The sequence below is a fragment of the Abramis brama genome (assembly GCF_963993115.1).
Source record: "Abramis brama genome assembly, chromosome: 5".
NCBI lineage: Eukaryota > Metazoa > Chordata > Actinopteri > Cypriniformes > Leuciscidae > Abramis > Abramis brama.
In genome coordinates, this window is record NC_139967.1 from 29,578,618 (window position 1) to 29,600,545 (window position 21,928).

Genomic DNA, 21,928 nt, shown 5'->3' on the forward strand with positions numbered 1-21,928 from the left:
GAGGAGGATGACCGTCTCCTCACTGCCTGTTGGTCGACTCAGCATGTTTGGAAGCAATCAACAGAAACTTCAAGAGGCCTTCTTGCTGTGGAGTATGTCCAAACAGAGGAAAAAGAGCTGACTTGCAGTGTATTTGAAGGTCTGGTGAGTAATTGGTTCATTCAAACAGCTCCAAAACCTGTCAATGGGATTTATATACATTTTAATGCGAGTGGTTTGTTTGACCTTAGAAGTCCCTGGAAATTTTTTTTTTTTTTTTTTTTTTTGATTGGTTAATGGAGGGAAACTTTGCGACAGATGGAAAATATAATGTTGTTTGTGACTTTCGCCTGTATTTTAATTCACTAAAACAAACTGCCTGACAATATAAGACTTTATTTGCATCAATTTGATGCAGTTCCTAATCCAGCTAAATGAATGTAGGCAAATTAACTTTTCACTTGGAGTCTTACTCAATATTGACATGAGCATGCGCCATGTAAAATGCCTGCTTGACTGAACATGTCAGCACACAGAGACCAAACCGTTTAACAGACTGGAAATACCAAGATCATTAACAAAGATTGAAATTAAGGGCTGCAAGTAAAAACAGCTTTGTTTTCACTTAAATCAATGAACATACAGTAGAAATAAAGGACTCCGGATCTAAAAGTGGATGTAAAAGCAATTGCACTGCTGAGACACGATGACATCTTCAGGATCTTGATGTAGTGTGATTTAGAACAGCACTGTGTTCCGTTCGGTCAAAATGTCTCTGACGTTCCTGCAGTTTGAGAGGTAATTCTTGCCTCTGCAGCACTGCAATTGTCTTGATTAATTGGAATGCTTAATTTGTCATTAAGCTTGATTAATTCCATTAATCTATTAAGCCTAAAGTCATTCTCTGATGTCACTGGTATTGATTATTGCATTTGGGCAACCACTGCAGAAGCTCACAGTTCACCATGGCAACAGATGTTTGAAATGTGCCCAACTGTCTCACACTCGCTCAATTTCTGTGATTGCACTGGAGCATTTATTCAGTAATCTCAGGATATTAATCACTTTTAGCACTTCATGTGCTAGAAAATTATTCAGATGTGATGACATTCCCTGCATCTCATGAACAACAGTCCAAGCCCTATGAAAAATAGCACAACCCCATCCATTACAGAGCTGTCTATCAAAAATAACAAACGGAATTATATCAATGCAGGACAAAATATCCTGAACATTATGCTATTTTGAATTATCACGTACTTGTGCAGGACTTGAGACAGCCAGATATCCCAGAATACATCTCACACCAACTCTGCAGAGTGCAAAGTGAAGTTTCATAACTTTATATATTTAGGCTATTTACCTTTACCGTTATAGCCTACTAGAGCGCTGACTTTGTATGTTTGACTGAATTGTTTGCTTTATTTTAATTGTATAGCTTCTTATACCTTTTACTTATACTTTTATAATGGCTATTATTGATCAGTAAAACTGACATTTAACAAAAAGAGACAGGGTTGTGTTTTACGTCATATTTCATTTTATTACAGTGAAGATAATCAGAGTGCATATGCACATATTGCCCGGACCACATATTAATATGTTTAATATTTTTATTTTACTTTTTATTATTGCCTGAACCACATTTGTGTGGCTATTAGTATGTTTAAGATTTTTAAATGAAAATGAAAAGAGGCAGAGTGGTGTTTTATAATATATTTAATTTTATTGTTGCCTAAAATAGAGAGCTGAGTGATGCTATCAAGTACGCTGCAGTTCCATTTGCAGAATTACCGGACTTGCGTCCTCCTGTCCTCGGGGATTCGTTTTCCTGAGTCAAACTTGGCAAGTCCGAACTACCGAGGACGCAAGTCCGAACTTTGCGTACTTGGTATTGAGAAACGCCCATGGTCAGGACGATTTGCTGAAGTTCAAACTGAGCATCAGAATGGGAAAGAAGATGCAGATGGACTACAGCAGCAGAAGATACACCAGGTGCCACTCCTGTCATCTAAGAACAGGAAACTGTGGCTACAATTGGCACGTTCTCACCAAAATTGGACAATAGAGGATTGGAAAAATGTTCCATGGTCTGATGAGTCTCGATTTCTGCTGCGACATTCAGATGGTAGGGTCTGAATTTGGCGTAAACAACATGAAGCATGGGTCCATCCTGCCTTGTATCAGTGGTTCAGGCTGGTGGTGGGGGTATAATTGTGTGGTGGATGTTTTCTTGGCACACTTTGGGCCCCTTAGTACCAATTGAGCATCATTAACGCCACAGCCAGCAGAGTACTGTTACTGACCATGTCCATCCCTTTATGACCACAGTGTACCCATCTTCTGATGGCCACTTCCAGCAGGATAACGCACCATGTCACAAAGCTCAAATCATCTAAAACTGGTTTCTTGAACATGACAGTGAGTTAATTTACTCAAATATCCTCCACAGTCCCAGATCTCAAACCAAAAGAGCACTGTGGTGAATAAAGGGATGTGGTGGAATGGGAGATTTGCAGCAACTGTGTGATGCTATCATGTCAATAAGGGTCAAAATCTCTGAGGAATATTGTCAGCACCTTGTTGAATCACTGTCATGAAGAATTAAGGCAATTGTGAAGGCAAAAGTGGGTCAAACCCGATACTAGCGATGTGTACCTAGTTTTTGTTTTCTTTTACATAATAATTGTAATATTTAAATTGTATTTCGTAGCCTTGTATAATGCATATTGTGCCACATGCCCCACTATAGACCTTATGTGCCAGAGAAACGAGGGCGCCGCCATCTTTAGAATATTGTCTTTTAACTTCAGTTTTTGCGGTCGCTCTGTATATTTCTATGGCGCTGCTGTCCAGGAGTAATTAGCTTTTGAAGTGGATTTACTTAATGTAAAGTTAACGAAAGTTATCAAAAGGACTGTAATGTTTAAAGCAGATGACTTAACAAATGTCAGTCGACCAGGAAGATTTTAAAATGAGCCGTTCATTAATAAACACGCAGAATCGCTGTGAAAATACAGGCCGGAAGTCAAAAGACAACGAGCGCAGCGCTGAAAAGGGGCGGGGCTACATAAGGTCTATACACTGTAAATCCAATGTTTGCATATTATAACGATTTCTGAAGGACCATGTGACACGAGAGTAATGGCTAATAAAAAATCTAGTTTTGCCATCACTTGAATACATTAGATTTAAAAAAGAAATTTCTAAGAGTTTCATAATAAGCAGATGTAATTTATAATACTACATATGTAAATTAAAATAATATTTGAGCCAGTGATTTAAAGCCAGGATTAAAGGGAAATATGGTTAAATATGAAGTGATGACAGTGGTACCAAGATGCTTGGCTTGAATGATGGCAAATATCTCTCTCTTGAAGCCTGATCGGTTACCTTAATGAACAGTGACTGAGGAAGCAGAAAGAAGATGCTCGAGGGAGAAGGGCTAGCTGGGGTTTTGTTGAAACTTTGATTCTAGGCGCTAAATAGCAATAATCTTGTTCTCATGATAATGCTTTGTTCTTTGCTTAGGTTCTGTATTAGGGATCATCTTGTTTTATAGACTACACCCTGAGCTTTGCTGCAGTGATCTTTTCATTACAACACATATTTCATCTCTTCATGCCATCATTTGCAGCTATTCTGTTGAATTCTGTATAATCAGAGCCAATAACATACACACTGTTCGTACGCATATAAGGGCATTATAATAAACCCTACCTGCAGCCACTGGGACTGATCACTGTGTCCAGACGTCCAGGCATTGACCTTCCCTTGTTTATCCAGTCTTGCTTTCCCAGGCTCCCAGGTGAACATGTCCATGTTAAGAGTTCTGAAGATGCTGGAGGCTGTGATTTGGTAGTCCTGAACGTGGCCAGACTTCATGCCCATTGGCTCTGAACACCCTGAAGAATTCAAAGGCATGTCACCATATTACACCAAAAATCAACTTCCATGCTGGACCAAGCTAATGTATGCAGGTTAGTGTTTTATGACCAGCCATTCTGGATATTGTTTTAGCAATGCAGGTAAACTATCATTTATGTACTGTTTAGCTCCAAATAACAAATTCAAGCATAACGAGGTAGACAATGCCACTGCCTTGCCTCTAACCAGTTTTAATTTATTTTTTTCTTGGCTTCCAATTAACTACAAAATAGATTTTATAGTGTTGATACCTGTTTTTAAATCCTTGAATGGATTAGCACCTGCATTCCTCTCTAATTTTCTTTAAGGTCATTCAATCAGGGACTGCTAAAGGTTCCCCGGGCTAGGCTGAAATTAAAACTCTGGAAACAGCCTAACTGTTTTATTAGGACTGCCCCTGCATGCTTTTAAAACAAAGATTTAAACATATTAATTTCCTCTTTTAATCATAGTGGATTTATTGTGTGGTTGTTGCTCTTGTTTTATGTTTGAAATCTGTTTTTTTAATTATTTTATTGAATGATTGTCCTTAGACATATTTCACAGAACAGTGGTCAACAATTGTTGTTTTTAATGGTGTTATATAGTTAAAAAAATACAATAAAATAAAAATAAGAGCATATAATGCCCAGATACTGACCTTGAAAACAATAGATTACAGTGAGGAAAATAAGTATTTGAACACCCTGCTATTTTGCAAGTTCTCCCACTTGGAAATCATGGAGGGGTCTGAAATTGTCATCGTAGGTGCATGTACACTGTGAGAGACATAATCTAAAAAAAAAAATCCAGAAGTCACAATATATGATTTTTTAACTATTTATTTGTATGATACAGCTGCAAATAAGTATTTGAACACCTGTCTATCAGCTAGAATTCTGACCCTCAAAGACCTGTTAGTCTGCCTTTAAAAATGTCCACCTCCACTCCATTTATTATCCTAAATTAGATGCACCTGTTTGAGGTCGTTAGCTGCATAAAGACACCTGTCCACCCCATACAATCAGTAAGAATCCAACTACTAACATAGCCAAGACCAAAGAGCTGTCCAAAGACACTAGAGACAAAATTGTACACCTCCACAAGGCTGGAAAGGGCTACGGGGAAATTGCCAAGCAGCTTGGTGAAAAAAGGTCCACTGTTGGAGCAATCATTAGAAAATGGAAGAAGCTAAACATGACTGTCAATCTCCCTCGGACTGGGGCTCCATGCAAGATCTCACCTCGTGGGGTCTCAATGATCCTAAGAAAGGTGAGAAATCAGCCCAGAACTACACGGGAGGAGCTGGTCAATGACCTGAAAAGAGCTGGGACCACCGTTTCCAAGGTTACTGTTGGTAATACACTAAGATGTCATGGTTTGAAATCATGCATGGCACGGAAGGTTCCCCTGCTTAAACCAGCACATGTCAAGGCCCGTCTTAAGTTTGCCAATGACCATTTGGATGATCCAGAGGAGTCATGGGAGAAAGTCATGTGGTCAGATGAGACCAAAATAGAACTTTTTGGTCATAATTCCACTAAACGTGTTTGGAGGAAGAAGAATGATGAGTACCATCCCAAGAACACCATCCCTACTGTGAAGCATGGGGGTGGTAGCATCATGCTTTGGGGGTGTTTTTCTGCACATGGGACAGGGCGACTGCACTGTATTAAGGAGAGGATGACCGGGGCCATGTATTGCGAGATTTTGGGGAACAACCTCCTTCCCTCAGTTAGAGCATTGAAGATGGGTCGAGGCTGGGTCTTCCAACATGACAATGACCCGAAGCACACAGCCAGGATAACCAAGAAGTGGCTCTGTAAGAAGCATATCAAGGTTCTGGCGTGGCCTAGCCAGTCTCCAGACCTAAACCCAATAGAGAATCTTTGGAGGGAGCTCAAACTCCGTGTTTCTCAGCGACATCCCAGAAACATGACTGATCTAGATAAGATCTGTGTGGAGGAGTGGGCCAAAATCCCTCCTGCAGTGTGTGCAAACCTGGTGAAAAACTACAGGAAAAGTTTGACCTCTGTAATTGCAAACAAAGGCTACTGTACCAAATATTAACATTGATTTTCTCAGGTGTTCAAATACTTATTTGCAGCTGTATCATACAAATAAATAGTTAAAAAATCATACATTGTGATTTCTGTTTTTTTTTTTTTTTTTAGATTATGTCTCTCACAGTGGACATGCACCTACGATGACAATTTCAGACCCCTCCATGATTTCTAAGTGGGAGTACTTGCAAAATAGCAGGGTGTTCAAATACTTATTTTCCTCACTGTATATTATGAACTTGCATGCCTTTTCAGGGCTCAACAATAAGGATGGCTTAAAGCCAGTGTGAAAGATTCAGGACAGTGAATTAAACTTTTATTTTTGGGCCAGCACTGTGTTCTTGCATCTTATGTTCATATTGATCATGAATATGTGTTTTTATGCCTTTAGTTTGTTTTCATGTTTTGAGAATTGCAGGAATTTTAAATATGTCATCAAGTAGTTACCTATCTGAATAAACACACAGATGAAGTTTTGTTGAAATCAAATGTCTTGTGATAGTCTTGAAAACAACTATATGCAATCCTTTTCAAGAAAAAGTGTGTTTATGAATTTATAGTTGACATAAAGTTATATTATAGCTGCATGATTTTTAGCTATTATTTAAATTTAAAACCATTAAAAAAACCTAATAAATACGGAGCCCCTGAGGGGACCTGTGAAAAAAAAAAAAAAATAGGACTTTCGCGTGCGCACGAGAAACTTTCACGTGCGCACGAGAAACTATCGCGTGCGCACGAGAAACTATCGCGTGCGCACGAGAAACTTTCGCGTGGGCACGAGAAACTATCGCGTGGGCACGAGAAACTATCGCGTGCGCACGAGAAACTTTCGCGTGGGCACGAGAAACTATCGCGTGCGCACGAGAAACTTTCGCGTGCACACGAGAAACTTTCGGTTTGCGTTATAGTTAATACAAATGTGGAAATATGGATGATGTATATATCATTTATGTTGTTGTTTGACATGTTTTGAAGTGTATATTTTAGCAAAAATCTCAAGCAAGGTGCTATTAAAGACAAGACTTAGAGGCATATTTTAGTCACAATTCAAATAATTGTATTAACTTTGAATATACTTTGAATAAACTTTGTATTTGTATGTGTATTGATAAAAAAATAAACAACAGGCTAATAATCTTCTGCTACTGAGATGAAGGAAACATTTTTTAAAGAAGTAAAGTTCACAAGATTGCTATTTATCTTGATCAAACTGTTCCGTCATCAGCTCTTCCTCAGTTCCGCACTGCAGAATAAAATAGTCATCCTCTGCTGCAGTTGTACGGATTCTTAACGCATTTATTGCAACTACATTTCATCTTTTTCTCATCAAACAACCAGATTAACGAATGGTTCGACACAACCCGTACCGAGGAGCCTAGACAGGGCTTTCTTCTGTATAGATATACTGTATACAGGGTAAATGACGACTGTTGGCCTACCATGGTCGCCCTCGTCCAGTAAGTTTAAAATAATAATAATAATAATAATAATAATAAATTAAGATATAAATCAATATAATTCGTTGTAAATTAAATATTTTAAACAATAGCTACAAAAAGGTAATAATTGACTGTATAGTCCTAACGTTCATGCATGAACTGTCATTCAGACTTACTGTCTAACAACCAGAAAACAGAGAACATCAGAGATATTAAAATACATACTCTTCTGAGTTTTATGATGTAGGCCTTTTTTTATTAAAATTTATCGGCCTATAATTTATATCTCAAGGATGCGAGCTTGTGCGTGGCGCACTCAGTCATGTTGAGAGGGAAACACGCATTATATTATTAGGCTAGTCTATTCAGAAATAGTGTAAAAGACCTGTAAATAAAATACAACATTAACATTATAAACACTATTAATAACATATAGGCTATGCGTATTTTACTTCCCCATAGCCAAATCCTTAAATGAATGGAATCAGAAAACAACAAGAAAAGAAAAATAAGTAACCACTTATAATAATAATAATAATAATAATAATAATAATAATAAATGCATAGTAGTCTATAAAAATAGCCCATTGTGCCCTTTATTACAAACAACTTTTAGGCTATTTTAAACGCCAAGCCTAAACGAATTTATTTGAATCGAAACTGAAACTATACCGCAAAGTTGGGTTCGCGCATCTTTCGTTCGGTCCAAAGTTTAATACTGAACAGGAATTAATAATCATTTAGGCTAATAATGAACCGGCTGTGATGTCAAGTTATATAGAAACATTTGGATATAGAAAATTACTGTAACAGATTGTGTATAGGCTTTACAACAGCTCTTGGATAAAGTTCTACACGTCCGCATCATGTTGTTTTCTTTCTTTTTCAAAGGCATGACATTTTGTAGTCATTTTGAATGTACACAAATAAAAATATACATTTTACTGTTTCGAATGACAGAGTATGAAACGATAAAGTATTAAGTTATTTCCCCAACTGAGGAACAAATTCAAGTGATGGCGCCGGCGAATTGCGCTATTAACAACATCGGTTCACTTCTGGCATTAACTTGACATCACAGCCGGTTCATTATTAAATGATTATTAATTCCTGTTCAGTATTAAACTTTGGACCGAACGAAAGATGCGCGAACCCAACTTTGCGGTATAGTTTCAGTTTCGATTCAAATAAATTCGTTTAGGCTTGGCGTTTAAAATAGGCTAAAAGTTGTTTGTAATAAAGGGCACAATGGGCTATTTTTATAGACTACTATGCATTTATTATTATTATTATTATTATTATTATTATTATAAGTGGTTACTTATTTTTCTTTTCTTGTTGTTTTCTGATTCCATTCATTTAAGGATTTGGCTATGGGGAAGTAAAATACGCATAGCCTATATGTTATTAATAGTGTTTATAATGTTAATGTTGTATTTTATTTACAGATCTTTTACACTATTTCTGAATAGACTAGCCTAATAATATAATGCGTGTTTCCCTCTCAACATGACTGAGTGCGCCACGCACAAGCTCGCATCCTTGAGATATAAATTATAGGCAGATAAATTTTAATAAAAAAAAGGCCTACATCATAAAACTCAGAAGAGTATGTATTTTAATATCTCTGATGTTCTCTGTTTTCTGGTTGTTAGACAGTAAGTCTGAATGACAGTTCATGCATGAACGTTAGGACTATACAGTCAATTATTACCTTTTTGTAGCTATTGTTTAAAATATTTAATTTACAACGAATTATATTGATTTATATCTTAATTTATTATTATTATTATTATTTTAAACTTACTGGACGAGGGCGACCATGGTAGGCCAACAGTCGTCATTTACCCTGTATACAAGCCCTGTCTAGGCTCCTCGGTACGGGTTGTGTCGAACCATTCGTTAATCTGGTTGTTTGATGAGAAAAAGATGAAATGTAGTTGCAATAAATGCGTTAAGAATCCGTACAACTGCAGCAGAGGATGACTATTTTATTCTGCAGTGCGGAACTGAGGAAGAGCTGATGACGGAACAGTTTGATCAAGATAAATAGCAATCTTGTGAACTTTACTTCTTTAAAAAAATGTTTCCTTCATCTCAGTAGCAGAAGATTATTAGCCTGTTGTTTATTTTTTTTATCAATACACATACAAATACAAAGTTTATTCAAAGTTAATACAATTATTTGAATTGTGACTAAAATATGCCTCTAAGTCTTGTCTTTAATAGCACCTTGCTTGAGATTTTTGCTAAAATATACACTTCAAAACATGTCAAACAACAACATAAATGATATATACATCATCCATATTTCCACATTTGTATTAATGACGCTATAACGCAAACCGAAAGTTTCTCGTGCGCACGAGAAACTATCGCGTGCGCACGCGAAAGTTTCTCGTGCCCACGCGAAAGTTTCTCGTGCGCACCCGATAGTTTCTCGTGCCCACGCGAAAGTTTCTCGTGCGCACGCGATAGTTTCTCGTGCCCACGCGATAGTTTCTCGTGCCCACGCGAAAGTTTCTCGTGCGCACGCGATAGTTTCTCGTGCGCACGCGAAAGTTTCTCGTGCGCACGCGAAAGTTTCTCGTGCGCACGCGAAAGTCCTATTTTTTTTTTTTTTTCACAGGTCCCCTCAGGGGCTCCGTAAATAAATGATTTGTCATTTAAAAAAAAAAAAAAAAAAAAAAATTCTTATAAATACTGAAGTACTAAAATAATTGATCATTTTTGTGGTGGAGACATTGGCAGTGCAAATATTAATCCGAAATACTGGCACAAGTGGACCAACAGAAAAAAATCCTCCTATCATTCAGATCCCCATAAAATAAGTCCCCTGAGCTTGGTAAGAGAAAACAGAACTGACTTCAACCTTGTTGTGTTGCATTTTATTGACAGTCTGGACAATGTTTCAGAAGTATAACACCGTTTTAAAGTCCCCTTTGGATATGCTCTCAGAATGATGTATGCTGTCTACTGAGGTGACTCACCCGTGAGCTCACAACCCAGGAGCTCCATGCGGAGAGTGCAGTGTCTCCTGCACACCTGCGGATAGATCCGCACATACTGAGCCTCGATAGGAGGGGTGAAGGAGTTGGCAAATGGAGTGTTGTTATCAATATTTCCACGGAAGATCTGGAGGGAGAACGTAGGGAGAAAAAAGTTTGAAGTAAAAGGGTCGAAACTAGATTAAACTGGACTAGGTTTGCATTTCTCAAAGGAAATATCAGTGCTTGCAAGATAGTAAAAGTATAAGTGTTAAAAGAAACCTTAGGTTCTGGACAAATGAAAAAAAAAAAAAAAAAAAAAAATATTACCAAACAAGATGAATGGGTTAGTTCACCCAAATTGAAAATTTTGCCATCATTTACTCACTCTTATGTTGTTCCAAACCTGTATGGCTTTCTTTCTTCTGTGGAACATAATTTCCATTGACTTCCATTGTAATTTTTGTCTATATAATGGAAGTCAATGGGAACCAAAATTATTTAATTACCAACAATCTTCAGAATATCTTCTTTTATGTTCCACAGAAAAAAAATAAGTCATACAGGTTTGAAATTAAATAAGGGTGTGTAAATTATGACAATTTTCATTTTTGGAAATGAAAATGAAGGGTGGCTTAAAGGGTGGCTCTTCTATAAGTATGCAAAATATATGTAAAAGAGAATACTGATAACAATTTGGTATGTACATATTTTGATGGAATTATCACTGTTGTTTAGAGCAAGAATACATAATATAATACAATATGATATAATGGCTAAAATCCCCTAATAACAAAACAGTGTCTGAAATGATAAAAATGACAACTACTCAAAGTTATTAGAGGAGATCTGAACACTGTCTAATAATAAAAAGACAGCATCTGAGAGGATGGACACCATATGTCTTCTGAGGCCCTGACAACTCTCATTTATCCCCTAAAAATCTAGACTGAAAATGCATATGGCATAGAGGGAAGCAAAAGCACATGCTGAGTGACTGATGTGTCTCTTTTTCGCTAATTAAAACTCACTATATCTTCCTCCGTGCCCTTGACTTTGTATGTCCTCCAGGTCTTCCCGTCATCGCTGTAGGCCACTTTGTACGACTTAACATATTCTGGGCTCCCGATGCGCTTGGCTCCTTGGGTTATCACTCCTGTGACCCGCATCCTCCTCTGTAGGTTAATCTGAGTGAAGGTGATAAAGAACAAAAGAGGGAGAGAGAAGAACAGATTCAGCGATAAAAAGAGAGAGACATAAGCAGTCTTCTTTACGGCTTTATTTTAGTATTGTTTATTTGGTATTTATAAAAATTTTGAATTAGCTTTTCATATTTTCAGTTTTCATTATTTTTTTAGTTTAAGTATTGGTAGTTTTGTTATGTGCTTTTTTCATTATCATTATTTTTTATGTATTTCTATATAGCTTGAATTTATTTTTATTTCAGTTGTAGGTTTGATTTTAGTCATTTCACTACTCGTAAAGTAAACTCAGATGGCCTCGAAGATCCGGACAGCCTCAAAAACCCTCTTGTTTGTCGAACCTACGGATTCAGCATCTGCTGTAGTGTCCAAATTTGTGTCCAATTTCCGTTACTTTAAACATTGCGTTACAAACGTCGCGTTACAACTAGCAATGATGGTTGGGCTGTTTCTGAGAAGTTATTGGTTTAACAATGAAGCATGATTGTTGGCTGTATGAAATGGAGTTCCATTATTCATTTCTTCCTTATTGTTTTGTATATCCAAATGAAACAGCGTTTCGAACAAGCGTTTCGTTTACTGTTGCTTTAATATTGAGAAACGCACATTTTAGAAACAACATTGCCAAAGAAAATAATTCCAAACAAAGAAGCAGAATCAAACACACAATCCTTTGTCTCTGAATGAATTAATGTTTCTGAACGAATCCTTGAATGATTGCTGACTCACTCATAAAGCCAGTCACGTGTCGCCACCTACTGGCATAACGATGTAACTTGCAGTAAGAGTCACTGAAAATCCTCACCAGAAAAAGCTGTTTTTAAGAATACATATATTCCATAATTCTGCTAAATTAGGTTGCCACTGCTATAAAATGCAGTCATATTTCAGCAACATTTCCCTGGCAATAGATTGAGCCATTGTCCATTATCAATATCATTGCAATGTAATAAAGCACTGTTCACACAGAAGTCACTTTCAAACCAAGCAGCTTTCTGTTGGTCAGCACTGCAAATTTGCGTGACCAACTTGAACATGAGCAAAATCTGCATGGGGAACTTTTACGCTCTCAGACGAAGCTTCCTATTCCCATTGATTCTGATTGAAATTACTTGATTTCGCCTGCAGAATTTCACTGAGCATTGGTAAATGTGACCACACCTGTTCTACACAAACATATGTGGCATAGAATTTTCTTCCTAATATTTTGGTGGGTCTATGTATCAGTTGCATTCACCTATTTAAAAACCTCTATATGTCAATGTATTCTGCATAATTTGACAAAATTACATCTTGAAACGTTCTCATATTTGGATGTTACAAATCATGAAAATCAGATGAAAAGTTTGCATGCATGTAGCAGTAAAAACTGAAACAAGGGAACCTGCTGAAGATGATAAGTTTAGTCATGTATCTTCCATTAACATGATTTAAAATCAAACCATAAATTGTAGTGTTAATCATTTTATTTATACACAAAGAGAGTTTCTAACAAGACTAGATTGACTCTAGTCATGGAATTTTTCAATGGAACTTTTCTTGCAGTGATGATGATGTCACAGTGGCCTGTGATAGTCAAGACTGCTGCTGGTCTGCATTCCACAGAATGCTATAAATTGAGTGCAATCACAGCTCTGGTCAGATCATTCATATTTCTTTGTGATTTATGTCTGAGTTGCCCAGCTGTGAAGTGATCCTTACATTCCTCCATCTCATGGGCCAATGATGACTACTGGATGTCATGGAATAAGTGGGACTAGGCAATAGACTGAAGATGTGAAGAGGAGAAGCCAGTCTCAGAGATAAGAGTTCAAGAGCAGAGGAGCTTTGGAAGACTGATTCGGTGTCCTGCTAGGTGCAGATCTGTGAATGGACGAGAACTGTGGGTGCTTAATATTGCCAGAATGGTTGAGTCTTTTCTTTTTGCCAGCAAAGTGTCCTGGCCTGAAATGAAATCACTATCGACAAAATCCATTTTTGCACTGCAGAGACACAGAAGCATATTTACACAGACTGTTTAATTCACATGGGTCACATAACTTCAGCATAGGGCTGTATGATTAATCTGATTAATCTGATTAATTAAATAAAACTGCAACCGTGGTATAGCTTATCAAATGCAATTTTATTAAATAATTACTTAAATTTCAATTGTTATAAGGAAAATCACAATTTGATTTCCACCCCAAATTGGCAGCTCTATTTTATTGCTAAAAAAAAAAAAAAAACAGTTCTCAAAATCCTCTAACCATAAACTGTGTTCCCGTGTAGCTGCATGGCATTAGTTTTGTATAATGACCTGTAATGGTCATGTGAATTAGTAATTACGCAGAAGTGAAAATAAAGTGGAGCTGGAGTACTTTGCACACACACAGTACACCAGGCAAGGAGTTCAAGAGCATTGACACACAAGCCTAAATTCTTGCAAACATCCCTGAAACCAATTGTTGGCCAAAGGCTGACCGAAACCATAAATGATTGGGACTGTTGTTGCACTGTTTATGACAGTGCAAGTGGCATGAATCTGGTAATGGAGATATGGACCCAATCGTTTATCTGACATTCAGACATCACTGCTCTCACACAAAGATTGCCTATACTGCAAGATAAGAGTCATTTATATAAGGTAAACAATGATTAGAAGACTAATCAACTGCTCTTCCAGACCAGTAGTCGTGGAAGCCCTACAGCCAGTATTTCCATTTAGACAACCTGCCAAAGACTGTTTCCACTAGACATTCACAGTTCTTCATTTCATAGCCACCCTCTCTGAAGTACATAGCTGGCTGGCTGTTAAAGCCATGGCTTGTTCCATTATATATTCCTAGGAAACCCAAGAAAAGACAGAAAAACCTTTCCATGCTATAGGAAAAGATCTGGCTGATTAAGCTTTGTCATATATCCACAAACTGAAAAACATCCTTTGAGTCTTTGAACGTATTTTGTTTGACAAACTACAGCTGTAATATCAAATGCATATCCACATAGCTTTGCAGTTTATCTTTAAAGTAGGGCTCTACTGCAAAACCATAAAGCTGACCTAAGAAAAGACATGTCCCTCATTGAAAACAAAATCACCATATACAGATTTTTTTGTCATGTATAATATGGAAGATCCTCCCAGGACCCCACTGATTTTACTTGAGATGCATTTTTAGTATTTTAGTATTTTAAGCTCACTGAATAGCTACAAGGCCTCTGGTTTTAAAGTAGGCCATGCAACCTGACAGCCTTCTGGGAGTGTATTTTTGTAGCTAGCCTATAGAATATCAAAGTGATCTTTTTCTAATACGCCACACAGGTAAACTGCAAGATCACAAATCTACAGCTTTCAGTAACCAATGTTCTGGAGTAAAAAACTAAAAGTAGCTGCTACTCACTTACCTACTAATTTTTAATGCTACTAATTTAACTATAAGAAATTTAAGTTTTAAATGATATACACTGACAAGACATTTCCAGGTTACCTAGATGTATCTGATGAAGACAGGCAATGGTGTCATTTTTAGGCAATTTATCCATCTCTTAAATTTTTTTTCTTGTTTGCATTGCTGTCATTCAGCAAGTGTAAATAACTTTCCCTTACAAGACACGGACACATTATTTTGGCATCAGATAAACCATATGTTAAGAAAAATGTGGAAAAAATAAAGAAAAAAAAATAAAATAAATTAAATTGCACTGTTGAGAAGGTAAAAGTAACATATTCACCAGTGAATAAATATTAGCTATGCAATCCACCTATTTTTTTTGCAACAACACAACCTTGTTTCAGCAGCGACTTTCAGCATGTTTCCTATAACAATGTCTGATGCGTTTACGTTTTACATGGTGTGAGAAAGTCACATAAACCACCAAAATCCGATCAGAGCAGTCAGACTGCAACGTACAAATAGGATTGGCATGCCTATTATAACCACAAAATCACCTAAAACTGAAGGCTACATATACACAGGTTAACTAAGCAAACTAGAAACAGGTGTGCAACTAAATTAGTAATCATGGAAACAAATGAAGAGCAGGGAAGTGAGGAACAAAGGAAACAGGGACAGAACACAGGAAAACAAAATACTACAATATAAAAGTACAAGAAAACAGAACTTAAACCTGACAGAACACATTTACTGAATAAATTGCTCGATATGCAACAAAAAAACCTCACATCACTTTGCCTCAATATAGGGTGTGATTGGATTACTGGACTGCAACGGACCAATTTCATTGCACAGCATCTCAATTGTTGGTTTGGTCCAATCAGAAATGACTGCGCCAAAGTCATCAAAATGGTTTGGTATAAAACACCAGGCATCCACCTCAGAACGTTAGATAACATGAGATCGTTTATTACGTTTCACCTGCGCACTCTGATTTACAAAAAAAGAGCCACAGTGGCTTCCCTGATTGCAGCAGCTTCCATTTTTATTCCATATATTTTGCAACAATTTATCCCAGGAAGTGACTATTTTGATCTTTCGAACACATGAGATGGAAACACTGCTTTTATTCGCAAATGTTTAATGCAATATTCCAATTTTGCACAAGAGTTAAATTTGCTACTTTGGATGGAAACATAGCTATTGAGAAGGAGTCTGCTCTAAAACCTTTCCTTCACATCACAGGAGAGCAGCTGGACTGGCAAAGGCTCCTATTGCGTCTTTCCACTGCCGCTCCTTCATTTCAGTCCACCTGCATCATTCATTCAGTCCACTGTGCACACAAATCAATCATCAGCATCCAAACACACAATGCATGTTTTTCCCTTCATTGTGAGTGTTGTGTAAATACATTTATGTCGACTCTATGTGTCAATTAAATGGCTCTAGATAAACAAGTTTCTAGATAAACAAGTTTAACCATAATCTAATTGACCCATAACTTCATGCTCCCATTGTGAGTTTGCTCTTCCACAGCAGGGTACATCCTCAATGTTAGAGTTAATCTAAGGCATACAACTGAACCTGCTGTGGGATAGAGGGAGGACGTGCCCACAGGGACTGACATCATGCCAAACCAAACTGTTGTGTAGGTCACGACTCAATGCACCACAGCTCTGGTCTAACAGACACTATTACTCAAGTTTAAGTGCTTAGTAGGAGAACAGAGGGGGGGAATCTAAGATAAGATTATGTAAAGCACTGATTCTAAGCTGCTTTTACTTCAGGACCTATAATTTTTATCGGACATGAGGTGGTAACCCAACACACTACACAATTCACAATGAAATGTCCCCAAAACACTAACATTTATTAATATTACCCAACAACAAGCATAGCTAGTATTATATTATATTATATTATATTATATTATATTATATTATATTATATTATATTATATTATATTATATTATATTATATTATATATCAATAAATTAATGTAGTTATTTAACAATTATATATTTATTTATTAACATTACAATTGCATAAGCAACAGCAGAAGTATGATTTAGCATAACACAAGGAACAAATACTGTTCATCGTGCACTATTCAACAAAATAGCACAAAAACAATACATCTTAATAACATGCCTGTTAGCACAATGAAATGGAAAGTTAATAAATTGATCTTTTTCATTGATTTTTATTTGTTTGTTTGTTTGTTTCTTTGTTTATGTTAATTATTAACATAACTATGTGGTAAGTGTTCAAGCACAAGTGTGACATAACACATGGAACAAATAGTGTTTATTATTGACAATTCAACAAAATGCCCCCAAAACACCAATTTGTATGTATATTACCCTAAGCTCAAATATTATTATTTTATTTTTGTATTAATTCATTTGTTTGCTTAATTACTTGACAATTAGGAAAATGCACAAGCAACAGCACTGACTTACCAGTCTAACACATAAAACAAATAATTTACTAAATACTAATAATATTGGTGTATTACCCAGTGACAGGTGAATCTACTGTAGAGTCTTCAACAACAACAAATATAGAAAGTGTTTTCCCCCTTCCTTTTAAAGACTATTTATTGTGCTATCCTATCCATGCACAATTAAATGGTTAGTTGCTTTTAATGTTTTGCATTCAGCATTGTTTTCTTTCCCTGCTGTCTGTGACCCTATCACAACTATCCTGCGAGCCATTTTTGGGGTCGCGACCCACCAGTTGAGAACCAGTGATGTATTAAATATGTGCAGTAGAATGCAAAAGACTTAATTAAAACAAAGAAATTTCAAATCAGCTCCCACCTACACACTTCTAGCATGCACCAGAGAGAGAGAGAGAGAGAGAGAGAGCACTAATGTCCTTCTTGCTTGGCTTCATAACAGGGGGAGAGACCAAGAGCAATATGGAAATGAGCACACACCGATGCTCAACTCACTGTGTTCCTCCTGTCTGAATGCATACACATGTATAAATGCATTCACTTGTGCACATATGGCACAACCCCATCCATCACACTCTACATATGTACACATAAACCACCGTTGAGCAAAGAAGTGATCTGCATGTAATGAGCCTTTCAAAATAACTCCCACACTATTTCTCAGCATAACTCCTCTGTCCAACTAATGAAAAAAACATGAAGACCCGAGACTGAGTTAAGGCATTTAGTCTGCCTTCAAACAGCAAGTGAAAGCAGTCAGTCAAGTTTTTGTTTTCCCCAGAGGTAAAAAGCTGTCTGAGAGGGTCCTGAGGGACGGGGCGTGGAGCGAAGCCGAGTGCTCAGAGTGTGGAAGGGAATGGGAAGACAGCTCAAGCTCGAAGACAGACAGCCATGAAATGGGGGAAAAGTAATAGTCATAATACAGGGTTTAAAATGATTTGTTATCGCTGAGTGGGGAGCGTGTGTGTGTGCGCGTTGCTTCACAGTCAGCTACACTTGATGACAGCTAATTCACCATCCTAGTGTGTGTGAGCAATGGACTGGGATTTTGAGGGGCCACACAAATCACTAGCTGAATTCGTTCTCCTAGCCTTTAAGTCTCTCTGAAGATGTATCAGAAACTCACTAAACCACTGACAGCGGCTATACAGCGCACGCTGGGAGAATACGTCTAGTTTTTGAAAGACCAATCACTTTCTGAATTTCTATGAAAAATCTTGTAGTTTGACAAGTTTGCAGGCTTGTACAGTAATTAGAAATAATTGTAACTGTATTTTGCATATCACTCGCAGACATGTACTTGTGTTATTCGTGGAGAGATTTTCACCGTTGAAGGGTATACACACACACACACTATTAATACTATTTGGATACATGAAATGCATATAAACAAAATAAATAAAACAAGACTGATAAAAACAGAAGCAAGCAAAAAGAGTAACATTTTGCTCAAAAGTTAACACAGAAAGACAACTTGACTAAAATGTAAAAATACATATGTAAATATGTATAAAATATCCAAAAATCACTTGCACAGTCTGATATATTTCCTGCAGTTGTGTACTTACAATATCCCAAAAGTTCCCAAAGATTTTTAATTTCAGAGAAATTCCAATTTTAAATAATGGCTTGTCCCTGGTCATTGTCACCTGTCAATGACGTAATATCCGCATTATCCCTGGTTTCCGCTTGTACTGCCATAGTAACCATGGCGACAGACGTGGACAACTGCGTTACGTCTAGCGGCACGTTCACGCTGTTGTTGTTTCGTTCAAACATTATGAACCATGGCAAGCAGACTTTGGGACAAAGGGAGAACTAAAACGAGGATCAATATCAGTGTGCCGTTTTCGAGATGCCGTAAGGTCCACGTCCGTGACAAACTTCAACTTGACAGAGACGCGCAAATGTAGAGGTGAGCAAATGTACATAAAACTAATCAATGTTATATAGCTCAACATGATGAAATGTTAGAATATGATCAGTATGTTATTCTAATGTAAACATACAGATAAACTAACACATAGAATAACATTATAACTTTCAACACACTCAAATGCAGTTTTGTGTGATAGTGTAGACCAAGTGAAACAGCGCTGCGTTACCTCACAAGTTTCATTCTTCTAATAAACTAACCTGTGTGAGTATTAATTCAGCACTTGCGGGTAGTTCGGTAGAATGAAATGTCCTTATTCCTTTATATCTGCGGGACTCGGTGGCGCTGATATCTGTCTCTCATTAGCAATCGCGACCTGCTTCATACCACAGTCATGTTAAAAACATCAATGTATTCACTCATCCATAAACATTATTAGATCCTTCAGCATGACGACAAGTTCCATAATTCCGCTTATGCGTCATCAACCTACGCCTTTGTTATTGTATTGTTAGCGACCCTTAGTAGCGAAAAAAAATATTGTAGCTTTAATACTTGGAACTTGTCTAATTTTGCAAAAGGTTTTGTAAAAGGACCTCTAACCTATTCTGATGCCAGATTTATCATTAATTTGCTCTGAATAACTTATATTTTGCTTTTTGTCCAACACACCATAAAAAAAGATAAAATAATGAAATGAGAGAAAGTATCTTTTATTTGTAAAATATTTAATTAGCAAGATTATTGAAAAATAATCATCGTCACATGGTTATTTAATATATTTAATTAAAAAAAAAAATTAATTAAAAAAAATAACTATGTGATATAAAATTACTCATAATATTCTGGTCACACAGTCCACCAATAATGTTAATTATACACCAATTAATCTCAATCTATCCTTTCATAGACTTGCATAAGACAAAAACAGGGGTGACCAATTAAAGCTGTGTGACTAAAAGGCCATGACTGGCTGATACTTCATTCTCATAATGGCCACAGATGCCGGAGTCACTTTGTCTAATGGAGATACACACTGGTGCCATGTGTGGAGGGGCCATTGGAAACATCTGGCACGGCAATATTTGTCAGTTTTGCGGAAATTGATTCTGATGTGGCTGTAATTCCCAGAGGCTGTTTATTAGCCTGACACCCAATCACAGAAGAGTCGTTTACCAATCATGATCTCAATTCTCCAGCCACTGACAGGGTTTTTAAGTTTTTAAGGTGGGGGTGGGAGAATTAGAGTCCTGCACAGACATAAACAGACACAAACACCACTACAGACTCTATTGATTCCAGTATACACATCATATCTCATAATCTCCCTTCATGAACATATTAGAAGTCAGTTTAAAGGTGCATTATGTAACTTATTTTGTTCAAAGTCAATACCTTATCAATCCTTCTTTCAAAACGTGTTTTTGTCTTGACCCTGATTCACTATTATATTATTATAAGCGTTTATATTTATATTATATTTGCACCGGCTACTTTGACATGAGTATGGTGTGGGAGGGGTATAGGTTAGTTGTCACAACGAGTGAGAAAGGTTGACATGGATATGCTAAATCTCAAACTTCTGGTTAATCAAAATTAGAAAAAAAAAAAACTTACAGAGGAGAGTCTACTGGCAAAAAGTGAACGCAACAGAGGTAAAAAAACCCCCCAAAAAAACCTTTTCTCGGCTTTTTGGAGATGGCGAGAACTGAATTTGAAATGTTGTAAATGCGAAGCGGAGATGGTGTTTTTATTACTCAACCTGTGAGTAAGGTATTTTATTGAACAGATAAATTGCCATATGTAGCTCTCCAACATAGTTTATTGTAAAGCATTATCTATTGTGAAGGGCCAATTCATTATGGTTGTTGTAGTGCTGTGCTGGAGTTTATTTTCAAGGAAGTACCTTGTCTATTAATGGGTAAAGCTACAGTAATGTCTTCAGCTAGACAGCTTGAGATCCTTTCCATCTAAACTTCCATCTCTTAAGCCCAGTAGTGAATGTTTTATGACCAGTAGGATAGCAATATTTATTTTGCACAGTCATGCAGAGCTGAAGCACAACCAAAATAATGTTCTTCTGCAAAATGCATGCAGAGGGATTTCTTTCTTTCTTTCTTTCTTTCTTTCTTTCTTTCTTTCTTTCTTTCTTTCTTTCTTTCTTTCTTATTTGATAACAGTATGCACATAAACTGAAATACTTCATTACTGTACATGAATATTGTTTCCATTGTCACTCTATATGGTTTCAATCAATCAATCAATCAATCAATCAATCAATCAATCAATCAATCAATCAATCAATCAATCAATCAATCAGTAAGATTTTGGGCCAGCAAGATTTAAAGTGCCCCATTATGCTATTTTAAAGTTTCCTAATATTGTTTTGGAGTCTCCTACAACAGGTTTACATGCATCAATGGTCAAAAAACTGTGTTTGAAAAAACACATTCGCACATCACCACATTTTCAATGATTCTCAAACGACTCGTCAGATGAATCAATCTCTCTAAATCCCTCCTTTCCGTGAGCTACTCTGCTCTGATTGGCCAGACAGCTCAGCATGTTGCGATTGGTCTACCGCGTACAGCGCATGTCGAAAACAAAAATGCCCATTGCCATAACATCAGCTCTGCGT

General features: G+C 36.9%; 1 protein-coding gene across 3 annotated transcripts in view; it reads right to left on the reverse strand.

Annotated features, from left to right (window-relative positions):
* Nucleotides 1-21,928, reverse strand: part of edil3a (EGF-like repeats and discoidin I-like domains 3a) — a 199,353-nt gene that overhangs the window by 26,019 nt on the left and 151,406 nt on the right. For all 3 annotated transcript variants that reach the window (XM_084114156.1, XM_084114154.1, XM_084114155.1), the window contains 3 exons: nucleotides 11,409-11,564; nucleotides 10,381-10,525; nucleotides 3,700-3,884 (listed from right to left, as the gene is read on the reverse strand). In XM_084114156.1, coding sequence (XP_083970282.1) covers nucleotides 3,700-3,884; nucleotides 10,381-10,525; nucleotides 11,409-11,564 — 486 coding nt within the window. The remainder of the gene's footprint in view (nucleotides 1-3,699; nucleotides 3,885-10,380; nucleotides 10,526-11,408; nucleotides 11,565-21,928) is intronic.